Source organism: Melanostigma gelatinosum (assembly GCF_949748355.1).
Source record: "Melanostigma gelatinosum genome assembly, chromosome: 4".
Taxonomy (NCBI): Eukaryota; Metazoa; Chordata; class Actinopteri; order Perciformes; family Zoarcidae; genus Melanostigma; species Melanostigma gelatinosum.
In genome coordinates, this window is record NC_136637.1 from 29,820,034 (window position 1) to 29,844,721 (window position 24,688).

The window sequence follows — 24,688 nt, forward strand, 5'->3', positions numbered from 1 at the left end:
TGCTGCATTGGACATTTTACAGCAATTATTTATCTCATAGGATGTATGATGACAATGGAAATAACTTTCTAATATATTCAGATTATTCATCTACTGTGATTTTGCTCTTAAACAATGTTTAGTTCACATAAACTGTTTTTTACAAAACAAAACTTCTCCTCAGATATGTGTGTAAAGATAAATATATAATATTAGGGGTGTCGTGATATTGATAACCATGATAATTAAATATTGATATTGTGGTATTAAAACACACATGCTAATATTGTGAAATGTATATATATACAGTTATGGTTACAGACTCTCGCTCCACCTCCCTAGCCTCATATCTTCAGTGTAAATAAATGGACAAAAAAATAGACAAAACACACAATAAAGTAAAAAAATGAATTTGATTGTTGTCTTTTTATTGTCTTGGTGATTGATGCATGGCAATAAACACAGTATAATAGTATAATACATAACTCAAATTAATTACAAACCAATAAAGGATCTATTTTCACCTCCCCAAATAAATCATATCCAATAACTCATGAAACTAACCTGAGACTGCTATCATTTATAATACTCCAAAGTAACTAGTATGCATGGTCTGTGGTACTACTCCAGTACTACTACAGTACTGTGTGTGTACTATGAGAGTGAAGCAGACCGGATGAACCGACAGTAAAGGTAGCTTCTGGTTACAAACTTTGGACCAATCAGAGCGCCGCGTTGCTGTCCTGCAGCAGGAGCAGCAGAAGTTCAACCTGGAGCCGCTTCACGAGGACAAACAGACACTTTGATCTGCTCCTAAATCCAAACCGTCCAATGCTCACTGTCTCGCGCTGACACACCCGATAGCCAACAACTGTTGTCACTGCAGGGAACGCGCGTTTGGTTCCGAGTGATGACAATGTTGGGTATGTACGTGCCAGACAGATTTTCTCTGAAAGCGTCAAAGGTCCAGGATGGAATCGGTCTTTACACGGCGAGGCGAGTGAAAAAGGTTTGTTGTTTCCGACTCGGCGACTTTGTAGCCGAGTTCTGTTACTTTGTAGAAAGTGTTCTCAGCGTTCTAGGTAGTTTTTCTGCTCGGCTTGTTCCTCTGAAGTGTCTCAGTGAGGCTCGAACCCCGGGGCAGCTCTGACGTGATGTGCCACGTAGCTGCAGAGACTCCAGTCGCTCCCCTCGCTTCTCTACGTAACAATGTATTCATGTCGTCAACAGAGAGAAAGGGTCGCGAGGCTGCCTCGTGAAGCAACAAAGTAGCCCACGAACTGTACACGACCGCTACATGTGAGCTTATTTGTAGCGTTTTGTGACTTCTTTGATGAAGTTGCAGCGGTTTCCCTCTCAGCTGCTGTCAGACATGAGGAGGAGGCGCGTGAACGTGTCAGCAGGATGAGCAGGCGCGTGTGCACAGTTGTTCTCTTCATGTGAGCTGCTCTGATGCTGGAAGACAGAAGGTTGAGGACGAACATGAAGAACAACATGAAGTACAACATGAAGTATACATTGTGACCACCCCCCTGGTTGTATGAATGTACAGTAGTGAAGGATGTACTCACATGGCTCCTTCAGTGGGGGAGAGGGGGTCAGATATGGTAGTAAAAGTACACTGTAAAGATATTTGACTGTATGTTTACTGTGAGTTACTGCTACAGCAAGTTACTTTTATGCTTTTTACAGTCAATGTACTGTAAAAATGACAGCTGTAACTTCACAGCCAGTTATGTGATATAGCAGTATTTTGCTGTCGTAATACTGCATTGAACGGTGCTTTTACAGTAAAGAATGATAGTATTACAGTATAGTAATCCCCCTACATTGATTTCACAAACCAGTGCAGTACAATTCTGTCAAATATCACAGTAAATGCCTGTAAAGTGATAATAGTGTAATTTATTGTGAAATACTAGTTAAATCTCGTGAATATCTGGAAATGATTTACAGTGTAGTAATACCACAGTTTAGAAATACTCTTGTTACAAGTAAAAGTCCTGCATTCAAAACGTAACTCAAGTAAAAGTACTAAAGTATTAGCATCAAAATATACTTAAAGTAAAAGTAGTAATATTATTGGATTGTAATTATTGATGCATTAATGTTAATGTCTTCTCTTCATCCATAATCATACGTCATTATGTGTTTGTTAATTATATTTTGTATTAATATTCTGAAAGTAAGCGATGTCAAATATATGAATGTAGTGGAGTAGAAGTAGAAAGTAGCAGAAAATGGAAATACTCAAGTATAGAACAAGTACCTGAAATGTGTACTGAAGTACAAACCGTGATTGCGTCTTTAAACGTGATTAAAGCGCCGTACACGTACCCACAGTTAATGAGAGTCCACTGAGTGACAGATGTTTTCATACGATTCATCCTGGATGTGTGCTTCTGTTTACATCGTTTGTTCTAAAGGGAGAAAAGTTCGGCCCGTTTGCCGGAGAGAAGAAGCTTCCCGTTGAGCTGGAGGAAAGCTCCGACACCCGGCTCATGTGGGAGGTGAATAAACACATCTGTGCACAGAACACACGGTACATTCATCACATGACAGCGACATTGAATTAAGCTGCAGATCAATTAGCCACACGGCTGACTTAAAGGGACACTCGTCTCAGGTTGACGGGAGCCGGTGAAATTAAAGGCTGTGATGTAGTTATCTGTGGCGGCCACATTGGGAGGTAACCGGCCTGAGTTCAGATGTGAGGCCCAAACCCACGAGAGAAGAAGAAGACTAGTTATTGTTTCTTTCTTCCAGGTCCGCGGCAGTAAAGGAGATGTGCTGTATATTCTGGATGCTAGTAACCCACGACACGCCAACTGGCTGCGGTTTGTCCACCAGGCGCCTTCACAGGAGCAGAAGAACCTGGCGGCCATACAGGTAGTCCTCCCAGAGGACCATGAATCATAAAAAGACAGACTAGAAAGACAAGGATATGATATACATCTGTCAGGACGAGCTTCTTTTATATGCGGCTGTAAAGAGACCCCTAAGACACATATATTCTTCTACTTATACAGGCAGAAAATGTTGAATTTAGTTACATTTTCTTCATATTTAAGGGAAGACACTTCAGGTGAATAGGGTCAAAAAATTAACGAATAGATATTATATATCTATTAGATATACCAGGAAACTTCAACAGTTGATTACCGACATTAAGACAGTTGCTTTTTGTGTTGCAAGTTTTCTGAAATGTTATGTTTAAATATGCAAATGAGGCATTATCTATTGGTAACTTTCCGTGGATTCAGGAGAAATCTACAGACGTAAACAGAGTAGTAAAATAAACGCCTGAATGTGAATTTTAAACCAGGAAAACCTTCATAGCGAGAGAAAAATGTAACTTTTGTTGTGTTTTCATGTGTAAGACATCCCAGTTTAGTTTAACACACGAGATAAAAACTGAATAAGTTACAGTACGATGATCAGCGGCGAGGGACTGAACATTAAGATCCTACTGATCTGGGAAAGTTCACCTCCTGCACTCTTGTGTAAAAGATAAAACAGATTGTTAATGAAAAAAAATGAGGAGGAGGGGGTGAATACGAGATGAAGATGTCAGGTCTGAGGTCCAAGTTCCTGCCATTAATACCCCGATGCCTGAAGTGATTGGGCGTTTAAAGGTCATCATGTGTGTTAAAGCTCTGCGTTCCATCAACAGTGACATTTATTGTGCAGCTTTCCTCTTCTTAATCATTATTTATGTACATTTAGAATCCCACAGTTAAAACAAAATGACTTGTTTGATTTTATTAGCGTGACCTTTAAGGACGGGAAGTTAATGGCAACATGTTGAAGGGTTTGAGCTTTTGACCTGCGGCCTCGATCAGGCTGAGCAGACTGTCGTCTGGTGGAACCAGTTCAACCTCCTCAGCTGCATCATGAACATCACAGCTGATTCTTCTCACATTGGTCATGTTTCTAGTCTCTGATCATGTTTCATTGTAAACAACCAATCAGTGTTTAGATCAGGGTCTCAAACTCATCTTCACTCTGGGCCACATCAGCATCACGGTCACCCTCAAAGGGCCGGTTGTAAATGTAAGACTGTGTAAATGTAACTACTCCTAACATATTGTTAAATAACTCTCTGCATTTGATTATTGTTTATTCAAGTGTAAACATATTGTACATGTAGTTCTATAAATATAAACGTATATTTAAGCACATTTCTGTTATTATTACCTAAATCCTTTTAATTGAGGGTTAAGAAACCCACATTACTCTATCAAAGATCAAACTATTAAAGAAAATATCAAAGACAAATATCAAACAAGTTATTATAATAACTTTGTTCAAAGCTTAAAATCCTTTCAAGGGTGTGTTTGCACAATCATGAAGTATTTCATGTGTTTGTAAAGCCACGTTTGAAGTAGTCTTCAATGTACTCTCAATACATTTCATGTAGAGTGTACAGTAACCAGCCAAAGAGCTGCTTCTGTGACTGTGTGTTTAGGTATCTCATCATTTTGACTTTCTATCTCAGAATTATGACTTTCTATCATATTTATGACTTTCTATCTCATAACTTCGACTTTCTATCTCATAATTTCGACTATGTGGATATTTTTATGATCAAGTCTAACTTTAATTTTTTTTTAAATTTTGCTGGCGGATTCGCGGGCCACAAAAATGACGTGGCGGGCCGGATTTGGCCCGCGGGCCGGGAGTTAACGGCTAACGGCTAACCAACAGAGGAGAGCTAGTAACGTTAGCAGTAACGTTAGCAGCACCGCTAACGGCTAACCAACAGGAGGAGAGCTAGTAACGTTAGCAGCACCGCTAACGGCTAACCAACAGGAGGAGAGCTAGTAACGTTAGCAGCACCGCTAACGGCTAACCAACAGAGATTCACTTCAGTTACATGATGATGCCTTCAGGCTCTGCTATAGATAGATATTAGAGATGAATTATGAGCTGTTTAACTTCCTAACATGAGCTCTACGCACATTATTATTCATCATCGTACCACCACTAAGGACAAGTTTTGTTTTCATTTTTAAAAATACAATCTTTTATTTCCTTTTCATTTTAATTGTGTGTTTTTATGAAGAAAAAAAATCTACAAATGACTATAACAAAGTAAAGGATAGAATGGGGACGGTGGTAATAATAATAATATTGTGGATCATTGTAGACCAGCTGCTGTAATCAAACAACTAAGGGATCTGTAGCCGTTAATATGGATCATCAACGATCAATCATTAATATCGGCGGCAAATAATGTTGATCATGGACATGAAGTTGTTTCTTTTGTGCTGATCCGATCTGTGACTCTGATCCTTGAGTTTTATGATCCGTTGCAACACTAATGGTTAATACCAATACCATTAACACTGATGGTATTAGTATTGTTTTGTGACTAATAGATTATAACCATTTTATTGTTCAGTACTTATCAGCAGTTATACTTTGGCTTGATAATGAAAGCCGTGTGAATGGTGGAGTTACTTATTGAGATGTGGTACATGTTTGCAGTACCACTGGTTCCTTCTCCTCCCAACACTTCACAAATCAGTTTGTCGATCAGATTCATTCGTTCTTTGTCAGTTTGTAAAGTTGACGGGTTGGTTAGAAATTTTCACCCCAGACGCTTGTGAGTGAATGCATCAACGCACTCGGGATGGGAACTGATACGGTATTTTGATACCAAAGCTGTTATTGATTCTGCATGTTGGTCTTATTCTTTATTAATTCCTTTATAATAACTGTGTCCAACAACTTGGAACCGGTTCTCCACTGGAAGTGGTTCTTGATTCCCGTCCCTACTCGAGGTCCAGCGTGTTCTGGTTCCAGTTCTGACTGTAACAGAAATATTTAAACCTCACAAATGCAAAAGAAATTGAAAAAAACATTTATTTCGGTTTTCATGTTTTCCTTTTTTCTTTTTATATGTTGAAAAGTTGTTGCCAATGAAAAAGCCGGAATGCCATGAATAGGTTGCCGATGTCTCAGAATGGTTGCCGACCACGTTGCTGTCTCTCTCAGGATGGAGAGAACATCTTTTACCTGGCCGTGGACGACATCGAGACGGACACGGAGCTCCTGATAGGCTACCTTGACAGTGATATGGAGGAAGAGGAGGAGGAGGAAGAGGAGGAGGTCATCAGAGATGACGAGGAAAACAGTAAAGAAGCTAAGCGTCTTGTTGAAATGGGTACAGTGGAATTATTTAACGTAGAAAATGAATTCATCAGCTCCATTTCAAAGAACAACAGACGTGTCTGCCTCTCTGCTCATTGTGTGTGTGTGTGTGTGTGTGTGTGCCACATCTCCACAGAACTGGTAATAAAGAAGGAGGACCACCCCTGCTTGCTGTGCGAGAGCAGCTTCCCCAGTGAGGAGATCCTGGCCGCCCACCTCCAGAGTCTGCACCAGAGGCCCAGCACAGAGGAGAAGGAGTTCAAATGCAAGAACTGTGGCAAGAAGTTCCCCGTCAGACAGGCTCTGCAGCGCCAGTGGGTTCTCCGTTCCGTCACTGAACTCGTTGTAATAATGTCGTTTTACTTCACGGGGAAATGTGTCAACAGCGAATTTGGCATAGATTTATGTTTTAGATTATATGGGAAGGTGAAGAAATTCAGTCTTTAAGGGTTTTCACTTCTTTGCTTCTGGAGCCAGCAGCCAGTTAGCTTAGCTTAGCTCAGCACAAAGACTTGGAAACAGATGGAAACCGCTAGCCTGACTCTGTCCGACGGTGACATAATCCACCCACCAGCAGCTCAAAGCTCACTGATTAAAGCAAGGGTGCGTCGTCTTGAGAAAGAGAAAATGAAACATTCTAAGAAATATAACAAACGTGTTTTTAAAGATTATCAACCTTCGCTTTAAAATGTTATACATTGTGTGTTTGATTCTCCCTGAACTCTTGTGGTCGCTATGATACCATATCATACAAAACCTCCATAAAACCCACAAATCCACAACTTCATGCTGAGCTAAGATAAGGCAGCTGTTTCCCCCTGTTTACATACCAAATGCTAAACTAAACTAGCCGTTGTACAGATTATGTACAGCTATTTCCCCCTGTTCTTCGTCATTATGCTAAGCTAAACTAACCTTTTGTATGGATTAAAGATAGCTCTTCCCTTCTGTTTCCAGTTGTTATGCTAAGCTAGGATAACCGTCTCCTGGCTGCAGCTTTATATTTAACCCTCTGCAAGAAATCAAACACATGTATCTGTCCAAATCTCAAACTGTTACTTTAATTCGATGTAATTAGTTCATTTAATCAAAAATTTATGAAGATTAATGTATTTTTCCTCGACATAAATTTCGAGAAAAACCCTGATAATTATTTTAATTAATGAATCAATTTAATTTACTGTTCTTTCGCTGTTGGCCTTGATGTTGTTTCATTTCCTATCTGACGCCTCATCTGTTGTTCTTTTGAACCCCCCCCCCCCCCAGTGTTCTGCATTGTTCCGAGTCACTGGACCCATCAGGCGACTCAAAAGCCCACCAGTGCTTCCTCTGCCACAACACCTTCGGCTCAATATCCAGGTAACACAGGGAGTTCATTCCCTGCAAACAGAAACAAAGCACACATGCCGTCTGATTTCCCAGCCCGATAATGCTCTCTCCTCTCTCTCTCCTCTCTCCTCACTCTCTCCTCTCTCCTCCTCCTCACTCTCTCCTCACTCTCTACTCACTCTCTCCTCTCTCCTCACTCTCTCCTCTCTCCACTCTCATCACTCTCTCCTCACTCTCTCCTCACTCTCTCCTCTCTCCTCACTCTCTCCACTCTCTCCTCACTCTCTCCTCACTCTCTCCTCTCTCCTCACTCTCTCCACTCTCTCCTCTCTCCTCCTCCTCACTCTCTCCTCACTCTCTCCACTCTCTCCTCTCTCCTCCTCCTCACTCTCTCCTCACTCTCTACTCACTCTCTCCTCTCTCCTCTCCACTCTCCTCACTCTCTCCTCACTCTCTCCTCACTCTCTCCTCACTCTCTTCTCACTCTCTCCTCACTCTCTTCTCACTCTCTCCTCACTCTCTTCTCACTCTCTCCTCACTCTCTCCTCACTCTCTCCTCTCTCCTCACTCTCTCCTCTCTCCTCACTCTCTCCTCACTCTCTCCTCATTCTCTCCTCACTCTCTTCTCACTCTCTCCTCACTCTCTCCTCACTCTCTCCTCACTCTCTCCTCACTCTCTTCTCACTCTCTCCTCTCTCCTCACTCTCTCCTCACTCTCTCCTCACTCTCTCCTCTCTCCTCACTCTCTCCTCACTCTCTTCTCACTCTCTCCTCACTCTCTCCTCTCTCCTCACTCTCTCCTCACTCTCACCTCACTCTCTCCTCACTCTCTCCTCACTCTCTTCTCACTCTCTCCTCACTCTCTCCTCACTCTCTCCTCTCTCCTCACTCTCTCCTCACTCTCTCCTCACTCTCTCCTCACTCCCTCCTCTCTCCTCCTCCTCTGGTGTCCTGTGTGTGTGCAGCTTTGAGCAGCATAAGGAAGCCTGTAAAGGAGACGCCCGGTTCATCTGTAAAGCAGAGAGCTGTGGCAAAAGATTCAAGAGCAAGGACGCTCTGAAGAAGCACAAAGGAAACGTTCACACGGGTTCGTCTCCTCTTCTGTCTCGCACACATTTCTATTCCTTCTCTGTTTCTTCCTCCATCCAAACGTTCCGTAATGAAGTGAATCGTCCGTTAGCCGCCTCAGCACTCGAGGAACTTGCAGTCACAGTACTTGACCTCGATCGGTTAAAATCTCCGCGATGTTGAGACGCATCTCTAATTACTTGCTCTACATAATTGCTGACCTGTGTGTTCTGGGGCGGCTCGCTCCTTTACATAATTGGACTTCCATAGCTATTTATGATGGGATGTAGGGCAGCAGGGGATCTGAGCCGCCTCACACCAGAATCAAGTATCAACCCGAGAGTAAGACGTTCATCTCAGAGGCTGATGATCCAGCTCTTTATGTTCCACCGAGGTGGTCGGGACGAGGGCTGTGTGTGTGTGTGTGAGTGTGTGTGTGTGTGTGTGCGTGTGTGCATGTGTGTGTGGGCGAGGGAGGAAGTGGATCAGACTCGTCAGATGTGGGTCATGCGATTCAGTTCCAGATAAGTGGACCAAAATGGTGGGATGATGAAAAGAGTCGAGTGTCTAGTAAAACACGTTTGGTAACTCTTTAAATGTTGTAAGATGTATTTTTACTTTCCTTATAATGTATTATATGAATATTATAATGTATTACAACCATGGGAATCATAATACACAATGATCGTTGCAACAATAACATTCGAGTGACCAGAAGTGATGAAGTATTATGATAATAGATCTTTATATAAGTCTTTATAAAATGCTTTAAATTAGGTTTTATTGTTGTTATAATGCATTATGAATGTTCATGAGTGGTTATAGATATAATTATTCCAACCTGATCCCATTGGAAGGTATTTAAACAGCGTCGTTAGCAGGAAGCATCACGGTCGGGCTTATAGGTTCAGAAACAACGTAACAGGAAGTCATTGGTTTAAACTGCAGTCGGACTAAACTGTGTTTACATGACACGCAAAGAGCAAGAAGGTCGATCTTATTGGACGCTAAATGATTGGCGTGTCATTCATATGCTTATTGGCGCTATAAGCAGATTATAACAGATGACAGGTGTGTATCTGACGCAGAGAGCCGTGATGTTACGCTCTCTTCCTCCTCTGGCTGTGATGACTGTGTTGGAGTTGTTGTTCCTCCTCTGGCTGTGATGACTGTGTTGGAGTCGTTGTTCCTCCTCTGGCTGTGATGACTGTGTTGGAGTCGTTGTTCCTCTGGCTGTGATGACTGTGTTGGAGTTGTTGTTCCTCCTCTGGCTGTGATGACTGTGTTGGAGTTGTTGTTCCTCCTCTGGCTGTGATGACTGTGTTGGAGTTGTTGTTCCTCTGGCTGTGATGACTGTGTTGGAGTCGTTGTTCCTCCTCTGGCTGTGATGACTGTGTTGGAGTTGTTGTTCCTCCTCTGGCTGTGTGATGACTGTGTTGGAGTTGTTGTTCCTCTGGCTGTGATGACTGTGTTGGAGTTGTTGTTCCTCCTCTGGCTGTGATGACTGTGTTGGAGTCGTTGTTCCTCTGGCTGTGTGATGACTGTGTTGGAGTCGTTGTTCCTCCTCTGGCTGTGATGACTGTGTTGGAGTTGTTGTTCCTCCTCTGGCTGTGATGACTGTGTTGGAGTTGTTGTTCCTCTGGCTGTGATGACTGTGTTGGAGTCGTTGTTCCTCCTCTGGCTGTGATGACTGTGTTGGAGTTGTTGTTCCTCCTCTGGCTGTGTGATGACTGTGTTGGAGTTGTTGTTCCTCCTCTGGCTGTGATGACTGTGTTGGAGTTGTTGTTCCTCTGGCTGTGATGACTGTGTTGGAGTAGTTGTTCCTCCTCTGGCTGTGATGACTGTGTTGGAGTTGTTGTTCCTCCTCTGGCTGTGATGACTGTGTTGGAGTTGTTGTTCCTCCTCTGGCTGTGTGATGACTGTGTTGGAGTTGTTGTTCCTCTGGCTGTGTGATGACTGTGTTGGAGTTGTTGTTCCTCCTCTGGCTGTGATGACTGTGTTGGAGTTGTTGTTCCTCCTCTGGCTGTGATGACTGTGTTGGAGTCGTTGTTCCTCTGGCTGTGTGATGACTGTGTTGGAGTAGTTGTTCCTCCTCTGGCTGTGATGACTGTGTTGGAGTTGTTGTTCCTCCTCTGGCTGTGATGACTGTGTTGGAGTCGTTGTTCCTCCTCTGGCTGTGTGATGACTGTGTTGGAGTTGTTGTTCCTCTGGCTGTGATGACTGTGTTGGAGTTGTTGTTCCTCTGGCTGTGATGACTGTGTTGGAGTCGTTGTTCCTCTGGCTGTGTGATGACTGTGTTGGAGTAGTTGTTCCTCCTCTGGCTGTGATGACTGTGTTGGAGTCGTTGTTCCTCCTCTGGCTGTGATGACTGTGTTGGAGTTGTTGTTCCTCCTCTGGCTGTGTGATGACTGTGTTGGAGTAGTTGTTCCTCCTCTGGCTGTGATGACTGTGTTGTTGTTCCTCCTCTGGCTGTGATGACTGTGTTGGAGTTGTTGTTCCTCCTCTGGCTGTGATGACTGTGTTGGAGTTGTTGTTCCTCCTCTGGCTGTGTGATGACTGTGTTGGAGTTGTTGTTCCTCCTCTGGCTGTGATGACTGTGTTGGAGTCGTTGTTCCTCCTCTGGCTGTGATGACTGTGTTGGAGTCGTTGTCATGATTGCCCACTTCATCAGTCCAGGTTTGGTCATTCTTCACATCTTTTCTTTCTTTCTTCCCTTTGCAGGGAGCGCACGTCGGAAGCTCACGTGCACCATATGCAACAGAAAGTGCTCGTCCTCTCTGACTCTCCAGGAACACAGGAAGGTGAGGCGCTGCTTTAAAGCCCGTTCAGCAGCAACCAGATACTCTGCGTCGGATCTCGGAGGATCCGCTGTGTTTTCAGGCCGTCTTTATGACCGAGTGGTTGCTAATGCATTGTGGGTGACAAAGAGCAGAGCGGAGGTTTGGTTTCCTCTCGCTCTCCCCCACAGAAGAGGCAGACAATAAGGTGTAAACCTCGGCGTCAGGGTTGTCCCCGTTGTTGATGGATCACAGATATGTTCATGTATGTTGTAAGTTGGTGCTGCGTGTCATTAGTGTCATTGTACATGTGCATGGAGCTTCCAGGTTCCACTCGTTTGTGCACAAACTAGGCTGACACATGGAGTTCTGTTACATGGAGTGATGCAGGTTATAGATGCACCGATACGGATACGGACCCACATAGATGGATCAGGGAGCGCTGAGAGCGGTTCAGATCCATTTCAGTAGATTCTATGTTTGTATACGATAAACATTATTTACTGGGACAGTCCAACAGGAAGTTAGCGTTATCCGTTGTATTCTGGATTATTGTAGAAGAGAATCTGAACGTTTATGATACATCATCAAGATAATCTTCTCAAAACCAGAAACACATGAAAAGAATACTGCTTTAGAGACGAGGGAACAGGCCGGTGTGTGAGGTGTGGGAACCCTGAAAGTACTTTCAATAAACGTACGTGCAATTAATATATTTGTATCAGATAATTAGCCAGAATACATTCCATCTAGTCCAAGATGTGCTGGTTCAATTCAGAAGAACAGGAACATCTGTAGAGAACTGCTTTTCTTCTTCATGGATTCCTTGTTGTCACCCTGCTGGTGGTTGTGAACCCTTCATGTTCTGTTGTCATCATCTAGCATCCAGATGAATCAACGCGGCGTTATTCATCACAAAGTCACCTGGAAGTTGTGACATAGTTGTGCAGCGCGTCGTTTAACCCTTCACTGTCTCTGAGTCAGTGTCCTCCACTTCCAGACCTTTCTCAATGGCCGGATGTAATATTCCTGTGGGGCCTCTTCACTATGTCGCTCATAGCGGCAGAAGTGATTTGCACTTTTTCATCTGTTTCTATAAATTTAGATCAGATTTTTTTTATTTAACCCAGCAACACATTCAATAAAGTGTTATAATAAATATGCCACATATTGTGTTCCTTCGCTTCCATCGCAGACGTTCTCACAGAGGAGCAATCAAGAGTTGCCGTAATGACTCGTTTGGCTCCGCAGCAGCTTAAATGTGCCATTATCACCATTTAGCTGAAGAAGCGTTTTGCAGCGGCGGCCGTGACGAGAGGAGCTGCTCGGCTTAGCGTTGGCTCTTGCAGCCGTGCGGAGGGGGAGCTGTTGGATGAGCAATCATCGGAGCCTTGCTCTGAAGCAGAGGAACTTTTCATCTCTTTAATTGCTTTTCTGTCAGAAGACATCAGTCTCATGGAAACTGACAAGATTTAGTTTCTGTTGACCGTCGACTTTTACGTGGTCTTTGCCCGAAGTTTAAAGAAAAGATTAGCAAGTAGAAACTTTAACGCTCCCTCTTTACTTCTTTTGTTGTAGGTTCATGAAGTACTCGACTGCCACGCATGTGACAAGAAGTTCATTTCCACGAACCAGCTGAAACGTCACATGATCACACACTCGGGTAAGCAGACGGGTCAGTGAAGGCATCGCCTCTGAACCGCCCTCTCGGCTCACCGCCATGCGTCTGTTTCTGAATGCAGAGAAGCGACCGTACACCTGCGAGATCTGCAGCCGCTCCTTCAAGCGCCTGGACCAGGTGACGGCTCACAAGATCATCCACAGCGAGGACAAACCCTACAAATGCAAACTGTGCGGGAAAGAGTTCGCCCACCGGAACGTCTACAAGAACCACAAGAAGGTGAGCAGATGTCACACGTTGACCCTCCCAACCCGGAACCCCCACAGCGGGATTGAAAAGCCTGTTTTCTTTAAACGGGCGCCAAAACTACACCGTTTATCACGGCCAGAAGCCGGTAAATATGTCAGGATCGTAAAGGTTTCCATCTTTCAGATGGTCCTTGAACACATCATGTGAGACAAACGCTTCTGTCAGAAAAAGCAAATGAAACAAAGCTTAAAATCATGATATTTCATCATTTCATATTCTTCATGTTCTCATTCTAAATCTCTCCTCTAATAAATAGTTCTTTTTTTTAGGATTGATGTCATTCTAACTGTGTTATAATGCGGAACATACGTGTTGTAGTTCTCTCTACTTCTGGTGCAGGACTTTATATTCCAGTGAAATCAGAACACAGAGAGAAACAAGCTGCCTGAGGGTCAGAGGGTCTTTGACCCGCTGACATGGAGTCTTCATGGCGTTCTATGTGGCTGATCTCTGAGAGGAGATATTGATTGAAAGGCTGTAATCAATCAGGGTCTTGTTGGTGGCTGGTTTCTGTGGGGTCTCTGGCCTTGCCCCCCCCCCCCCCCGAGGTCCCCCATGTTTACTTTTGGGATGGAGGTGTCACTCAGATAGATAGTTCATTCACGGAGGACGAGGGTAAAAAAACAGAAGCACTTTGAAGCTAACGCTGGTGAAGCTGCTCGTGCTGCCTTCACATCGTGAGCTTGACCCACGCTCTCTCTCTGCAGACGCACTCTGAGGAGAGACCCTTCCAGTGTGAGGAGTGCAAAGCTCTGTTCCGCACGCCCTTCTCTCTGCAGCGCCACCTCCTCATCCACAACAGTGAGTACCCGCCGCTGCAGCGCCAGCATGTTTCAAATGTCAAGAAGGTTGTTTTTATTCAGGTAAAAATGCCAAATCACATGACATTATTATGGTGTTGCATGCATGAAGTGCAATAACTAAACAAGATGACGACATCCCTCCTGTAGTTTGATCAAACCTTCTACAATTACATCGCTCCTCATGTCTCACAGGAGAAGAAATGTTAAGAAGCTAAAGCCAGCCAACTCACCCGTACCCTGTGGATATCTCCATTAATATTATTATTGCAGCATGACTCTATCAAACGACGAGGAGACGCTGGGGAGCGTTCAGGGTCCAGATCAGGAAACATCGCTCCCCTCGCCCTGAGCCCATAACACAGAGACTGTATGCTGGAGGCGTTTCCTGCTGCGTCTCTCAGGAGGCCGGCCGGTCAGCCCCGGGACCCGTATCGGGTTCTAGGCGGTCCAGCGTCTGTTCTCTCACTGCAGTGAGAGAACAGACGCTGAACGAACGCGTCCGTCTTTCTGAGTCGCTGTCAGTGAGAGAAAGATGTCGCAGCGGTTTCAGCTCAAATCGTTGTTTTTAATTTTTTTCCGAACTCAGTTTTATATTTTGTTCACACACACACACACACACACACACACACACACACACACACACACCAAACTGTGGTAATTGAATGATCTCCGTATAATGGAAACAACTACTTTCCAACAATGGAGGCCGTTGTGTGGAGACAGAGGGCGGCGGAGGCGTGAAGGGAAACATCGGGTAGCGCTCTGAACAGCTGAGATTGTGTCTGTGCTGCTTTTAGTGCTTGTCAGTGGAATGATTCATACAATATGCCCTTTTCTGTTTTTTGCACTGTAAAAAAAGAAGAAAAGAAGCATTTTGACGTTCCGATGAAAGATGTGGCAGAGCGGTTAGTTTCTGTGTGCAGCTACAGATGCACAATCCAGGACGACTCCTGTTGGACAGAACCCAGAAGCAGACCTTTCTAAAGACCATTGTTGGGGTTTGTCTGGCGCCTCTTTGTGCTCTTTCTCTCCTCACAATCGCTCCGGTGAAATTGGGTCTCCCTCTTGCTGTGCGTGATGACTGTGTGTTCAGAGGCGCAACAATAGGCGGAGAAAAAGACTCTTCCTAATGTCCCTCTGTCCTTGTTGCCACAGGTGAGAGGACATTCAAGTGCGACCAGTGCGACGCCACCTTCAAGAGGAAGGACACGCTCAACGTGCACATCCAGGTGGTGCACGACGGCCACAAGAAGTACAAGTGCGACCTGTGTGAGAAGGCCTTCGTCACTCCGTCCGTCCTCAAGAGCCACAAGAAGGTGAATGAAAGAAAGAGGCAGACGACCTCCGTCTCAGGCGGTGATTGTATGTCTGCTGCTTTGTCCCCAGAATCCAGTTCAAGCTGCACTTTACCTTTCTCTATTTGAAACGCAGTTCAGAGCCAACAGTTAGAAAACAGCCTGTGAAACCTTCAGAACGAGGTCGACTGAAACACGCATCTTGCTCGTAACTACAGGAAGTTGGAGGAATATACTTTTCATCATCTTTCTGGTGTCTGCTCTGTGTAAATGACAGACTAACTATTTCAGCAGAACGCTTCCATTGTCTCCCGTCGAGTGTGAAGCTGCGTTTATGCTCACTGTAGTGATCACGTGACTGACACACAGATCACTGATTAAAACACAGTTACACGTCTGAGGGTTATTCTAAGAAGAACAATTGGTTCAGATGCTTCAGAAACAGGAAGTCTGAAAAATCGACATGCGAGTAAATATTTATCAGTCAAATCAAATCGTTCATATTCAGCCTTAGTTTCTTTATATCACATTTAATACTGGACTCCTTTCTCTACAGGGTTTGTATGAATGTGATTACGTAGTTCATGGATATGAGATATGAGTTTATAGATGATTACAATCCCTGCTCTCGAGTGGAGGTTGGTGTCCATCTATTTGTTCACCTCCGGTCTGTGTTGATATCTCTGAGTCACACTCCTTCTTGAGTCTTTGTGTGTTCAGCCTCTGGAGTGTCAGAGAATGAAGCCGCTCATAGAGCACAGACGCCTCCGTTCATACTGGAAGAGTCGCACTACGGAGCAACGAACAAAGATTTACACACCGGGGGCGTGGCGAATAAAAGACACGAATATTCCACATTATACTGTTCATACTGGCACAGATGCAGATTTGCGACGGTTTGAATAGATTCCTGCAGGCAGACGATGAACGACCAGAGTCCTGTTGAGTTCCCTTTGAGTGAAATGAGTGACTGTGAGTTCCCTCTGGCAAGCAGTGATATGTCCAGGGCTTTTATTGTGAAAGGTAAGAACTGAAGGTTGGCCTCAGTGTTGTGCAGTTAACATTTTGAACATGTCAGCTCAGCACAACGTGATCGGTTGATGCCTTTATTCACGCTGCGAACGCTCAGAAAAACCAAGTTGTTCTGGAAAAGAACTCTTTTGTTTGCCGCCTGATGTTCAGGTTCTCTTTGAAAGAACATATTGACATGTGGATTAATGGCAGAACAAAACGCCCCCGGTGGGTCTGTTGTAACGTCTTGGACCGTAGAAGCTGGCGGGGACGTCCGTCCCGACCGCTGCTGCCCATGAAGGCTTAGAAATCAATTCTCCGTTGATTAGAGATGGCAGTTAGTCCATTAGCTCCGCAGGGTTTCAAAGCCCACCAGCAGATCTCGCCGAAGATTATGAGCCCCGAATCTGACAACGTCCGGTGCGGTTCTGGATCCAGATTGAAGCCAAACAGCTTCTTGGCACAGGGCAAAAAGAGAAATGTCCGGGGAGGGTTTGCCTCCCAACAGTAGGGCTGAAGCGTCTCGCTGCTCACGGGGTCCGGAGGGCCGCTGAGAGACCCGGCCCTGATCAAAGCCAGGCTGCCGAGCAGACGACAGCTCGCTGGCCCCGTTTACGCGCCGAGGCCTCGCTCGCTGCACTCGATGCTCGGCCACGGGTCACTGAGCGCTCCGTACTCCTCACAGCCGTCAGCTGGGAGGATAGAAAGGCTCATGCAGGCAGATAAGGAACCGCTTCAACTTGAACGTCTGAGTTTACTGACGTTATTCTGAGTCGGCCTGCGGTTAACGATTATATTTCTTTGTAGATAAATCTGACATTTATTTATTGAATGAATCAATTCAATCATACGACAGGTTATTGTAGGTAAATAAATGAAATAAAGAAAGAAAAAGATATGAATCACACAAAGACGCCAGATGTGCAAACATATCAATATTATCAGCATTTATTTATGCTCATTAGGAGCAAATTTAGCTTTTTTCTCGTTAATGTAGGAATTTAATTTCAGAAATTCTTTTTTTCTTCTCTGAATATTACCCCCTTCACCCCCGACTCAGACTTTTTATTTTAACTTGCAATAAAGTGTAAAATAGTTTGAAAATCATGAGGAAATGCAAAGATGACATTTTAAAATCGTTTGCTTAACCCGACCAAAAACAAGAATATCTCGAATGTTGAAAGATAAATGACAGAGAAGCAGCAAACTGTCACATGTGAGAATCTGTGACCAGCAATTAAGAAACATCGATGATTCGAATCGTTTCCTGCTGAAGTCGGACCGAACGGAGTCAGCAGCTGCTGGCGAGAATGAACAGACCGGAGCTGTTCATGCAGCGCCTTGTGTTACCACCAATGCTTTCTCCTCACTGCTATATGAGAGGGTGTGTGTGTGTGTGTGTGTGTGTGTGTGTGCATGTATTGTATGTTTTGTACCAGATAAATCTCACCTCCGTCAGGGTGCTGCTCTACAAGAAATTCACCCATCAGTGAAAATTACATCACTTTTTGAGTAGTTACAGGCACACAGATACATTATATATATATATATATATATTTATATATTAAAAATGTATAATAACTCCCAATAAATGAGGTTCCCATGTGACCCTGCTGGCTGTCGGCGTGTGAAGCGCTGATGCTTCCTCTGTTGCACAAACAGCTAAATAAATAACGCTGCTCCATCTGGGACACACGTGCTCCTCTGCACGTGGACGAGTTTGTGTGTGTGTGTTAATGTGCATGTGTGTGTGTGGAGCCTTTGTAAGGAAACACCGAGGTGTCGGAGGGACACAGCGGGGGGGTTCCTGTATTGTTGTACTGCTGTTGAAACTGTCGCTCCGAGTTTGAGCCTCTCATTCTCTGGCGATTATTTTGTGGGAATCTATAACAGGCCAGGAGGAGGAATTCAGAGCGAGGAGGGAGTGAAGGAGAGGAGGGAAGGAGGGAGGAAGAGCCCACGTGTTGCTTCCTCCCTGTCTGCATGTGCTGCCCGTGTGAGCCCACGGAGCTCTACACTGTGGAGGGTGAGGCAGAGGAAGAGGAGGAGGAGGAGGAGGATGCATACGTGCACCCTGGCCTTTACTCCCCCGGGCTTTGGACCCGGCACGGTCTGCGTGCTTTGATCCCGGCTTCAGTGGATCCGCCGTCACGTGAACACGTGCATCTCCGTCCTCTGAGCGTTATCGGAGGAAACGGCCGTTCGTTTATTCTTCACATCAGTCAGACGGCGCAGATTGAATTAAAGCGGCCAGAGACAGCGTTTAAAGGCTTCATCTAGATTCTGGAGATGCTTTTAACCAGGAAACTAAATACCAAAATCAGATCATGTTTTCATGAATGGTTCAAAGAGGTTGTAAGGCTGCACAATATATAGCATATTTTCACAATAAAAGCATGGCGAAAGACTGCGATGGTGCACTCAGGGATTCTTTGAGTCGGTTGAAAGAGAGCATGATAAAGAATTCACTTTATTAAAGATCTACGTTCAATCTGTCAATAAAAGAATGTTGAGAATAATTTCCTTTCACTTTTTGTATTTAATACAACAAGCAATGTGTTGTACTTTAGCAGCAGAAAGGAAGATGAGAACACTTTGATTTTACTTTGTGTATCGGAAGTGATATCGTTATCGCGACATTCAAATGTGTTATCGCAGATCTCATATTATCCTCATCAGGCTGCACGATGAGGCCAAATATCACACGTGTTCTGCTCGGTCAATAGATTTGTTTACATTGTGTGATTAAATACTTGACTTTAGTGCAAAAAAATCAGATTTTCTGAGACATGAGTTAGTATGTTCACAGTCGATCACATTTGACTTTTCCATGGAGGAAGGACGTGAGGATGGATGTTACAAATGTTTTCTTATTCCTTGCTTCTGTTGTTTATTTCCTCTGATAGACACACACGGGGGAGAAGGAGAAGATCTGCCCGTACTGCGGACAGAAGTTTGCCAGCAACGGCACGCTGAGGGTCCACATCCGCAGCCACACAGGTCAGTGAACCACCTGCACACCTGCTCACTGCCAACGCAGGAGTCACACTGAGCACAGAGAGGTAGTGAACACCACCAGGCCAGACCTGAGTGAAGGGAGCTGAAGGTTTGTCCCAACAAAACACCAGCAACTGACGCTCACTCAGACTAACTGGCCGAGGACTCGGACTAAAGACAACGACGGACAGGTGAAACCAATCAGGGCGGGGCCGACAGTCAAAAAGGCGGGAAAACACACAAAGACAGGAAGTAAAACCAAACATGACACACTAACAAAATGAAACAGGAAAGAAGCTACAAACAAACCCTCGAGGGAAATATCCTCACTTTCTTACATAAAAATGAATCCAAGTTGTGAATATTGTCACGTGAGGACCGTTGCTCACTGCCTGTTCACGGACAGAAACAATGTTTTCTCTTCTGTGTGCACCGTGTCGTTGGGTACGCTTGTTTTCGTTACCTTGATGGCTACAAAATAAAAGCCTCCCTGCCGTCCTCTGTTTGGTTGGAGATGCCAGATAGACTGCTCACAGTCTCTCGGAGCTCTGATCAAATGAATGTTTCATTCCACAAGCCTCATCTCCATGCACATCATATTCATACTGGTGAAAGGATAAAAATATCACAGACGCCGGCTGATTTCAGTGCCTGGAGCAAATAAAAGTGGACTATTTATTGCAGTTTTTGTGGTCTTAAGAAGTTCTGCGGTGCTGCAGCGCCGCTCGCTCCGGTCTTTGCTCTGCCACAGAAAATAGAGCCGTGGATGTTCATTAAACTGCCTTAAACTGGAACGCTACACATTCCTGTGTGTTTCCTTACCAACAGACTGGTGCAGAGACCTGGCACGGCCACACACACACACTCTCTCTCTCACACACACACACTCTCTCTCTCACACACAAACACACACACACACACTCTCTCTCTCACACACACACACACACTCTCTCTCTCACACACACACACACACTCTCTCTCACACACACACACACACTCTCTCTCTCTCTCTCTCTCTCTCACACACACACTCTCTCTCTCTCTCTCTCTCTCTCTCTCTCTCTCACACACACACACACACACACACACACACACACACACTCTCTCTCTCACACACACACACACTCTCTCTCACACACACACACACACTCTCTCTCTCTCTCTCTCTCTCTCTCACACACACACACACACACACTCTCTCTCTCTCTCTCTCTCTCTCTCTCTCACACACACACACACACACACACACACACACACACACACTCTCTCTCTCTCACACACACACACACACACACACACTCTCTCTCTCTCTCTCTCTCTCACACACACACACTCACACACACACACACACACTCTCACACACACACTTCTTGGACTCTAAACTCGTTCTCTCCCTCGATTCCTCTCTCCGACTGAACTTCATTCTCTCTCTCGTGTTCGCTCATCGTCTTGTTTTCTTTATTTTTATGATTGAATATCATACCTCATATCTCATATCTCATTTCACGGAGCTCTTAAGCTCAGAACTGTTCTGCAGAAATAAAACACACTGAATGTCGCGTAGAGTCACGTCATGGTTTCCAGGCCACAGAGACATCAGTGACTCAGTGACCTCACATAGTCCGTCGGTAAACATTGAGATTCTCATCTTCTGATTCTGAATCGATTGACGGACGTCGTGCTGCGTAATGTTCTCCTTCTGTGTGAAAGTACTCGTGACGAAAACAACAGTTCACTCAGTATATGGACATTGAATTAATCACACACAAACAAACTTCTGCTTCAGGTCAAGCGTGTCGAACATCATTGTGTGTTTTGTTGAAAATGATTTTGTGCACAATTTATTTTTTAAATTGCAAAGTTTCTAATTAATAGAAAACGATTTAATTCATGTAACAGGAAGCGTTTACATTTTATTTATAACTTGAACTTGTTCTTAAAAGACAGAATTGTGAAAAACAAACAAACCTTTGAGTGTTTATCTGTTGAGCATGAATACATTTGACCTTTTGCCTCCGTGAGTTCACTTTATCATCAGTTTATTCCATTTGATTGATTTGGAATTTAAAACGCCAACAACTCAGAAGAAGAGTATCATGACATCAACAGAATCCCAGAGGATGAAAGCATTTCCAAAGCGGTCCTGTGTGAGTCGTACACACATTTCACTCTGCTTCGTGCCGTAGTTTGCCTCCGTTAGAGCTCAGCAGACTGGACGAGACCCACGATGCACTGAATCAGGAGTCCACGGTGAGATCTGGAAAGATCCACAGCGCTAACATTCTGTGTTTAAGTCGTGCTTCAGTCATGCTTCTTGATCTGATTCCATGAGACACTGAAATCATTCCTGTTTCCTGTCAGGTGTCGACAAGATTAGTGTGTCAAAATGTGAGTGAGTGAGTGTGAGTGTGTGTGTGTGTGTGTGTGTGTGTGTGTGTGTGTGTGTGTGTGTGTGTTTGAGTGGCGGCAGGACGGTGGTCCTACCGCACTCTGTCAACAGCCTCCTTTGTATGCGTGTGTGTTTTCGTACATGTGTATGTGTGAAGGACAAACCAGCAGAGAGGGAGAATGTCTTCCAGTGTGGCCAGTTAGCCGGTCTGATTGTATTTATACAGAACAAACAAAAGGGAGGAATGCTGGGGGAGGGGTGGGAGCCGAGAGGACACCTCAAAGAAAGAAAGGAGTAAAGAGAGAAAAGACCACTCCAAGAAAGCATCCAGCCGGACGCCCCCTGACCCCGACTGGCTGTAAATCTGTCCCCTCCTCCTATAGACGGGGAGGTGCTTTTTGTTTGTTGCAGGTTTTTTTTTGTGTGTGAGGAAGAAATAAGGTTTGGTGAGTCGTTTCCTGAGCGACGATCCCGACTCACACAGCGGAGAGTAACTCGGTGTGATGAATGTACAACGTGTCAATCATAAAACAACCCCGTTAATGTAAGAACAACTCTAAAGACGGCCAGTGTTCTCTGTCAGTAATCTCTTAAAGATGGCCACCAGTCGAGGCAGACAGGAAAGCTTGATCCTGTTTGTCTTCCTGCTTCACAGGAACAAGTCAGCGTCGATTATTTACCTGCTAAACACAGAGGACTTTGTGCCGATTCCTTGGAGATTTCCTTCCCCGATCATTTTACCACCAAAATACGGCTGCAACTTCAACCCTGCTGTGACACGTGATTTATTGATTTTTTAATGCGAATTACTTAAGTCAGCCTGATTTTAGCTCGATATAAATACGCTTTGAATACTAGTTTTACGCTTTGGTTGCAACGTCGGCACAAGGTAGAGGGCCGCAGCATGTCGGGACAGGAGACAAACCCGTTGGTTTGTATGTGTTCATTTCTTCCTTTTTGTTGTCTTCAGCACTTGTAGCCGACATATAGGATGTGACGGTTGGTTCTTAGTTATATTTGTTCTTGGCGACCAGAAAACAAAACACAACAGTGGACTGCTTGCTTGAGGCCTTGAAATGAGCCGTTTGTCCGTCACCATCTTGGTTTTTGACCGTCGGCATTTAGGTTTTTAACCTTCCTCGTCTTGGTTTTTGGTTTTTGACTGCCCTCATCTTGGTTTGTCCGTCACTGTGTTGTTTTTTTTTGTAACCAGAAGTGACACAAGAGGGCGGAGCTAAGAGCAACTGAACGAGTAAGACATTGTTAGTTGACCAAAAAGGTTACAATTAACCTCCATGAAGTGAAAACTCTGTGAAAGGGTGAAAGTTGTAAGACGAAATCACGGACAACTCTCAAACCAGACAACGCTGTGGTAGCCACCTGTCAATCACTGTGTAGCCCCGCCCTAAAGCATCCCCTGCTTTATGGTCTGTGTGACTCTAAATGGACCATAATGTACTAAATGAACATCATGCTGTATTGAAGAAGACTTGAAACTAGAGATTGAGACATAAACTCATGTTTACAATGTTTACTGAGGGAATAAATCAAGAGAGAAGTAGAGTCATTTTCTATAGACTTCTATGCAACTAGAGGAGTCGCCCCCTGGTGGACACTAGAGAGAATGCAGGTTTATAGACTCTTCAGCATTGGCTTCACTTGTCAGACCGGCGGTTGCCGCCTGGTAAATATAATGCGATAATTTGGAAAGAGTTGACCATAGCGCTGTTTTGCAAAACTGTAGTAATTGCAACCGCCCTACCATCAAACATTACGGGAGAATTGGGTAAATTGACACTTTCAAAACATCAACTTGAGAGTGTTAAGTAGCTGGTATTACATGGGTGTATATTTGGCTTGGCTCTGGTTTCAGTGTAATTTGTTCAGAATATCTTGTTGAGTCGTAGTGCCACAGAGGCAGGCGTCTCCTCAGAGAGCAGCCGTCATAAGATCACAGACGAGCCATAAAATGTGATCCCTCAAAAACTTGGACCAGGATGTCGAGGACGTCGTGGAACTCCGTCGTCACGATGGATTGTTTCTTCTTTTTGGCCCACGTTGTGTGTCCACAACACGGCTCAGTGAGAGTAGATTTTCCCACCATGTGTGCCATGATGTGGTAAATAACCGTAGTGGGGTCATGAACATGATTTGTGCCAAGGGAAACGTTGACAGAACCCAGAGCCACGCTGTCATACTTGACATCATTGGACATGTCATGTGTGGGCACGGTGTAACCCCATGAGCTGTGGTACAAACACTTTGGTGTGTTGCTGTTCAAACCCTTAAAAATGCTGGTTTAGTGTTTATGTTGTATTATGATTCAAGCTTCAGTGTTTAGACTTTTCCCACATGCTCGGCAGACCAAGGTCTCCAGTGTGTTCGCACATGTTCAGGAGTCAAAAAGAGAACAGATCGTCTACATCGTAACCAAAAATCAAAAGATGTGTAGATTTAACAAGCTAAAACAAAACAACAACCAGTGGGTCATCTCTACACAGCTGTCTGTGATGGGTCTGTTAAAGCCACCATTCAAAGTGTGGAAACACACAAAGACAGCACCAGTGAAACAGCTCATAACTCATCTCTAATATCTATTTTATATTCATGTGAAAACATCATGATGATGTTATAATTTACTTTCAGCCAGTACTCATGTTCACTGAGCAGAGCCTGAAGGCATCACAGTGTAACTGAAGCGAACCTCTGTTGGTTAGCCGTTAGCGGTGCTGCTAACGTTACTAGCTCTCCTCCTGTTGGTTAGCCGTTAGCGGTGCTGCTAACGTTACTAGCTCTCCTCCTGTTGGTTAGCCGTTAGCGGTGCTGCTAACGTTACTAGCTCTCCTCCTGTTGGTTAGCCGTTAGCGGTGCTGCTAACGTTACCAGCTCTCCTCCTGTTGGTTAGCCGTTAGCGGTGCTGCTAACGTTTCTAGCTCTCCCCCTGTTGGTTAGCC

General features: G+C 44.5%; 1 protein-coding gene across 1 annotated transcript in view; it reads left to right on the top strand.

The window, feature by feature from the left end:
- The first annotated feature begins 772 nt into the window (after positions 1–772).
- prdm5 (PR domain containing 5) overlaps positions 773–24,688 on the top strand; it is a 41,262-nt gene continuing 17,346 nt past the window's right edge. The window contains exons 1-13 of the mRNA XM_079267333.1: positions 773–988; positions 2,406–2,489; positions 2,746–2,868; positions 5,980–6,148; positions 6,272–6,449; positions 7,402–7,494; positions 8,430–8,551; positions 11,254–11,333; positions 12,888–12,972; positions 13,052–13,209; positions 13,947–14,040; positions 15,198–15,358; positions 19,255–19,348. Of these exons, the coding sequence (XP_079123459.1) occupies positions 890–988; positions 2,406–2,489; positions 2,746–2,868; positions 5,980–6,148; positions 6,272–6,449; positions 7,402–7,494; positions 8,430–8,551; positions 11,254–11,333; positions 12,888–12,972; positions 13,052–13,209; positions 13,947–14,040; positions 15,198–15,358; positions 19,255–19,348 (1,540 nt within the window). The 5' untranslated portion in view covers positions 773–889. The remainder of the gene's footprint in view (positions 989–2,405; positions 2,490–2,745; positions 2,869–5,979; positions 6,149–6,271; positions 6,450–7,401; positions 7,495–8,429; positions 8,552–11,253; positions 11,334–12,887; positions 12,973–13,051; positions 13,210–13,946; positions 14,041–15,197; positions 15,359–19,254; positions 19,349–24,688) is intronic.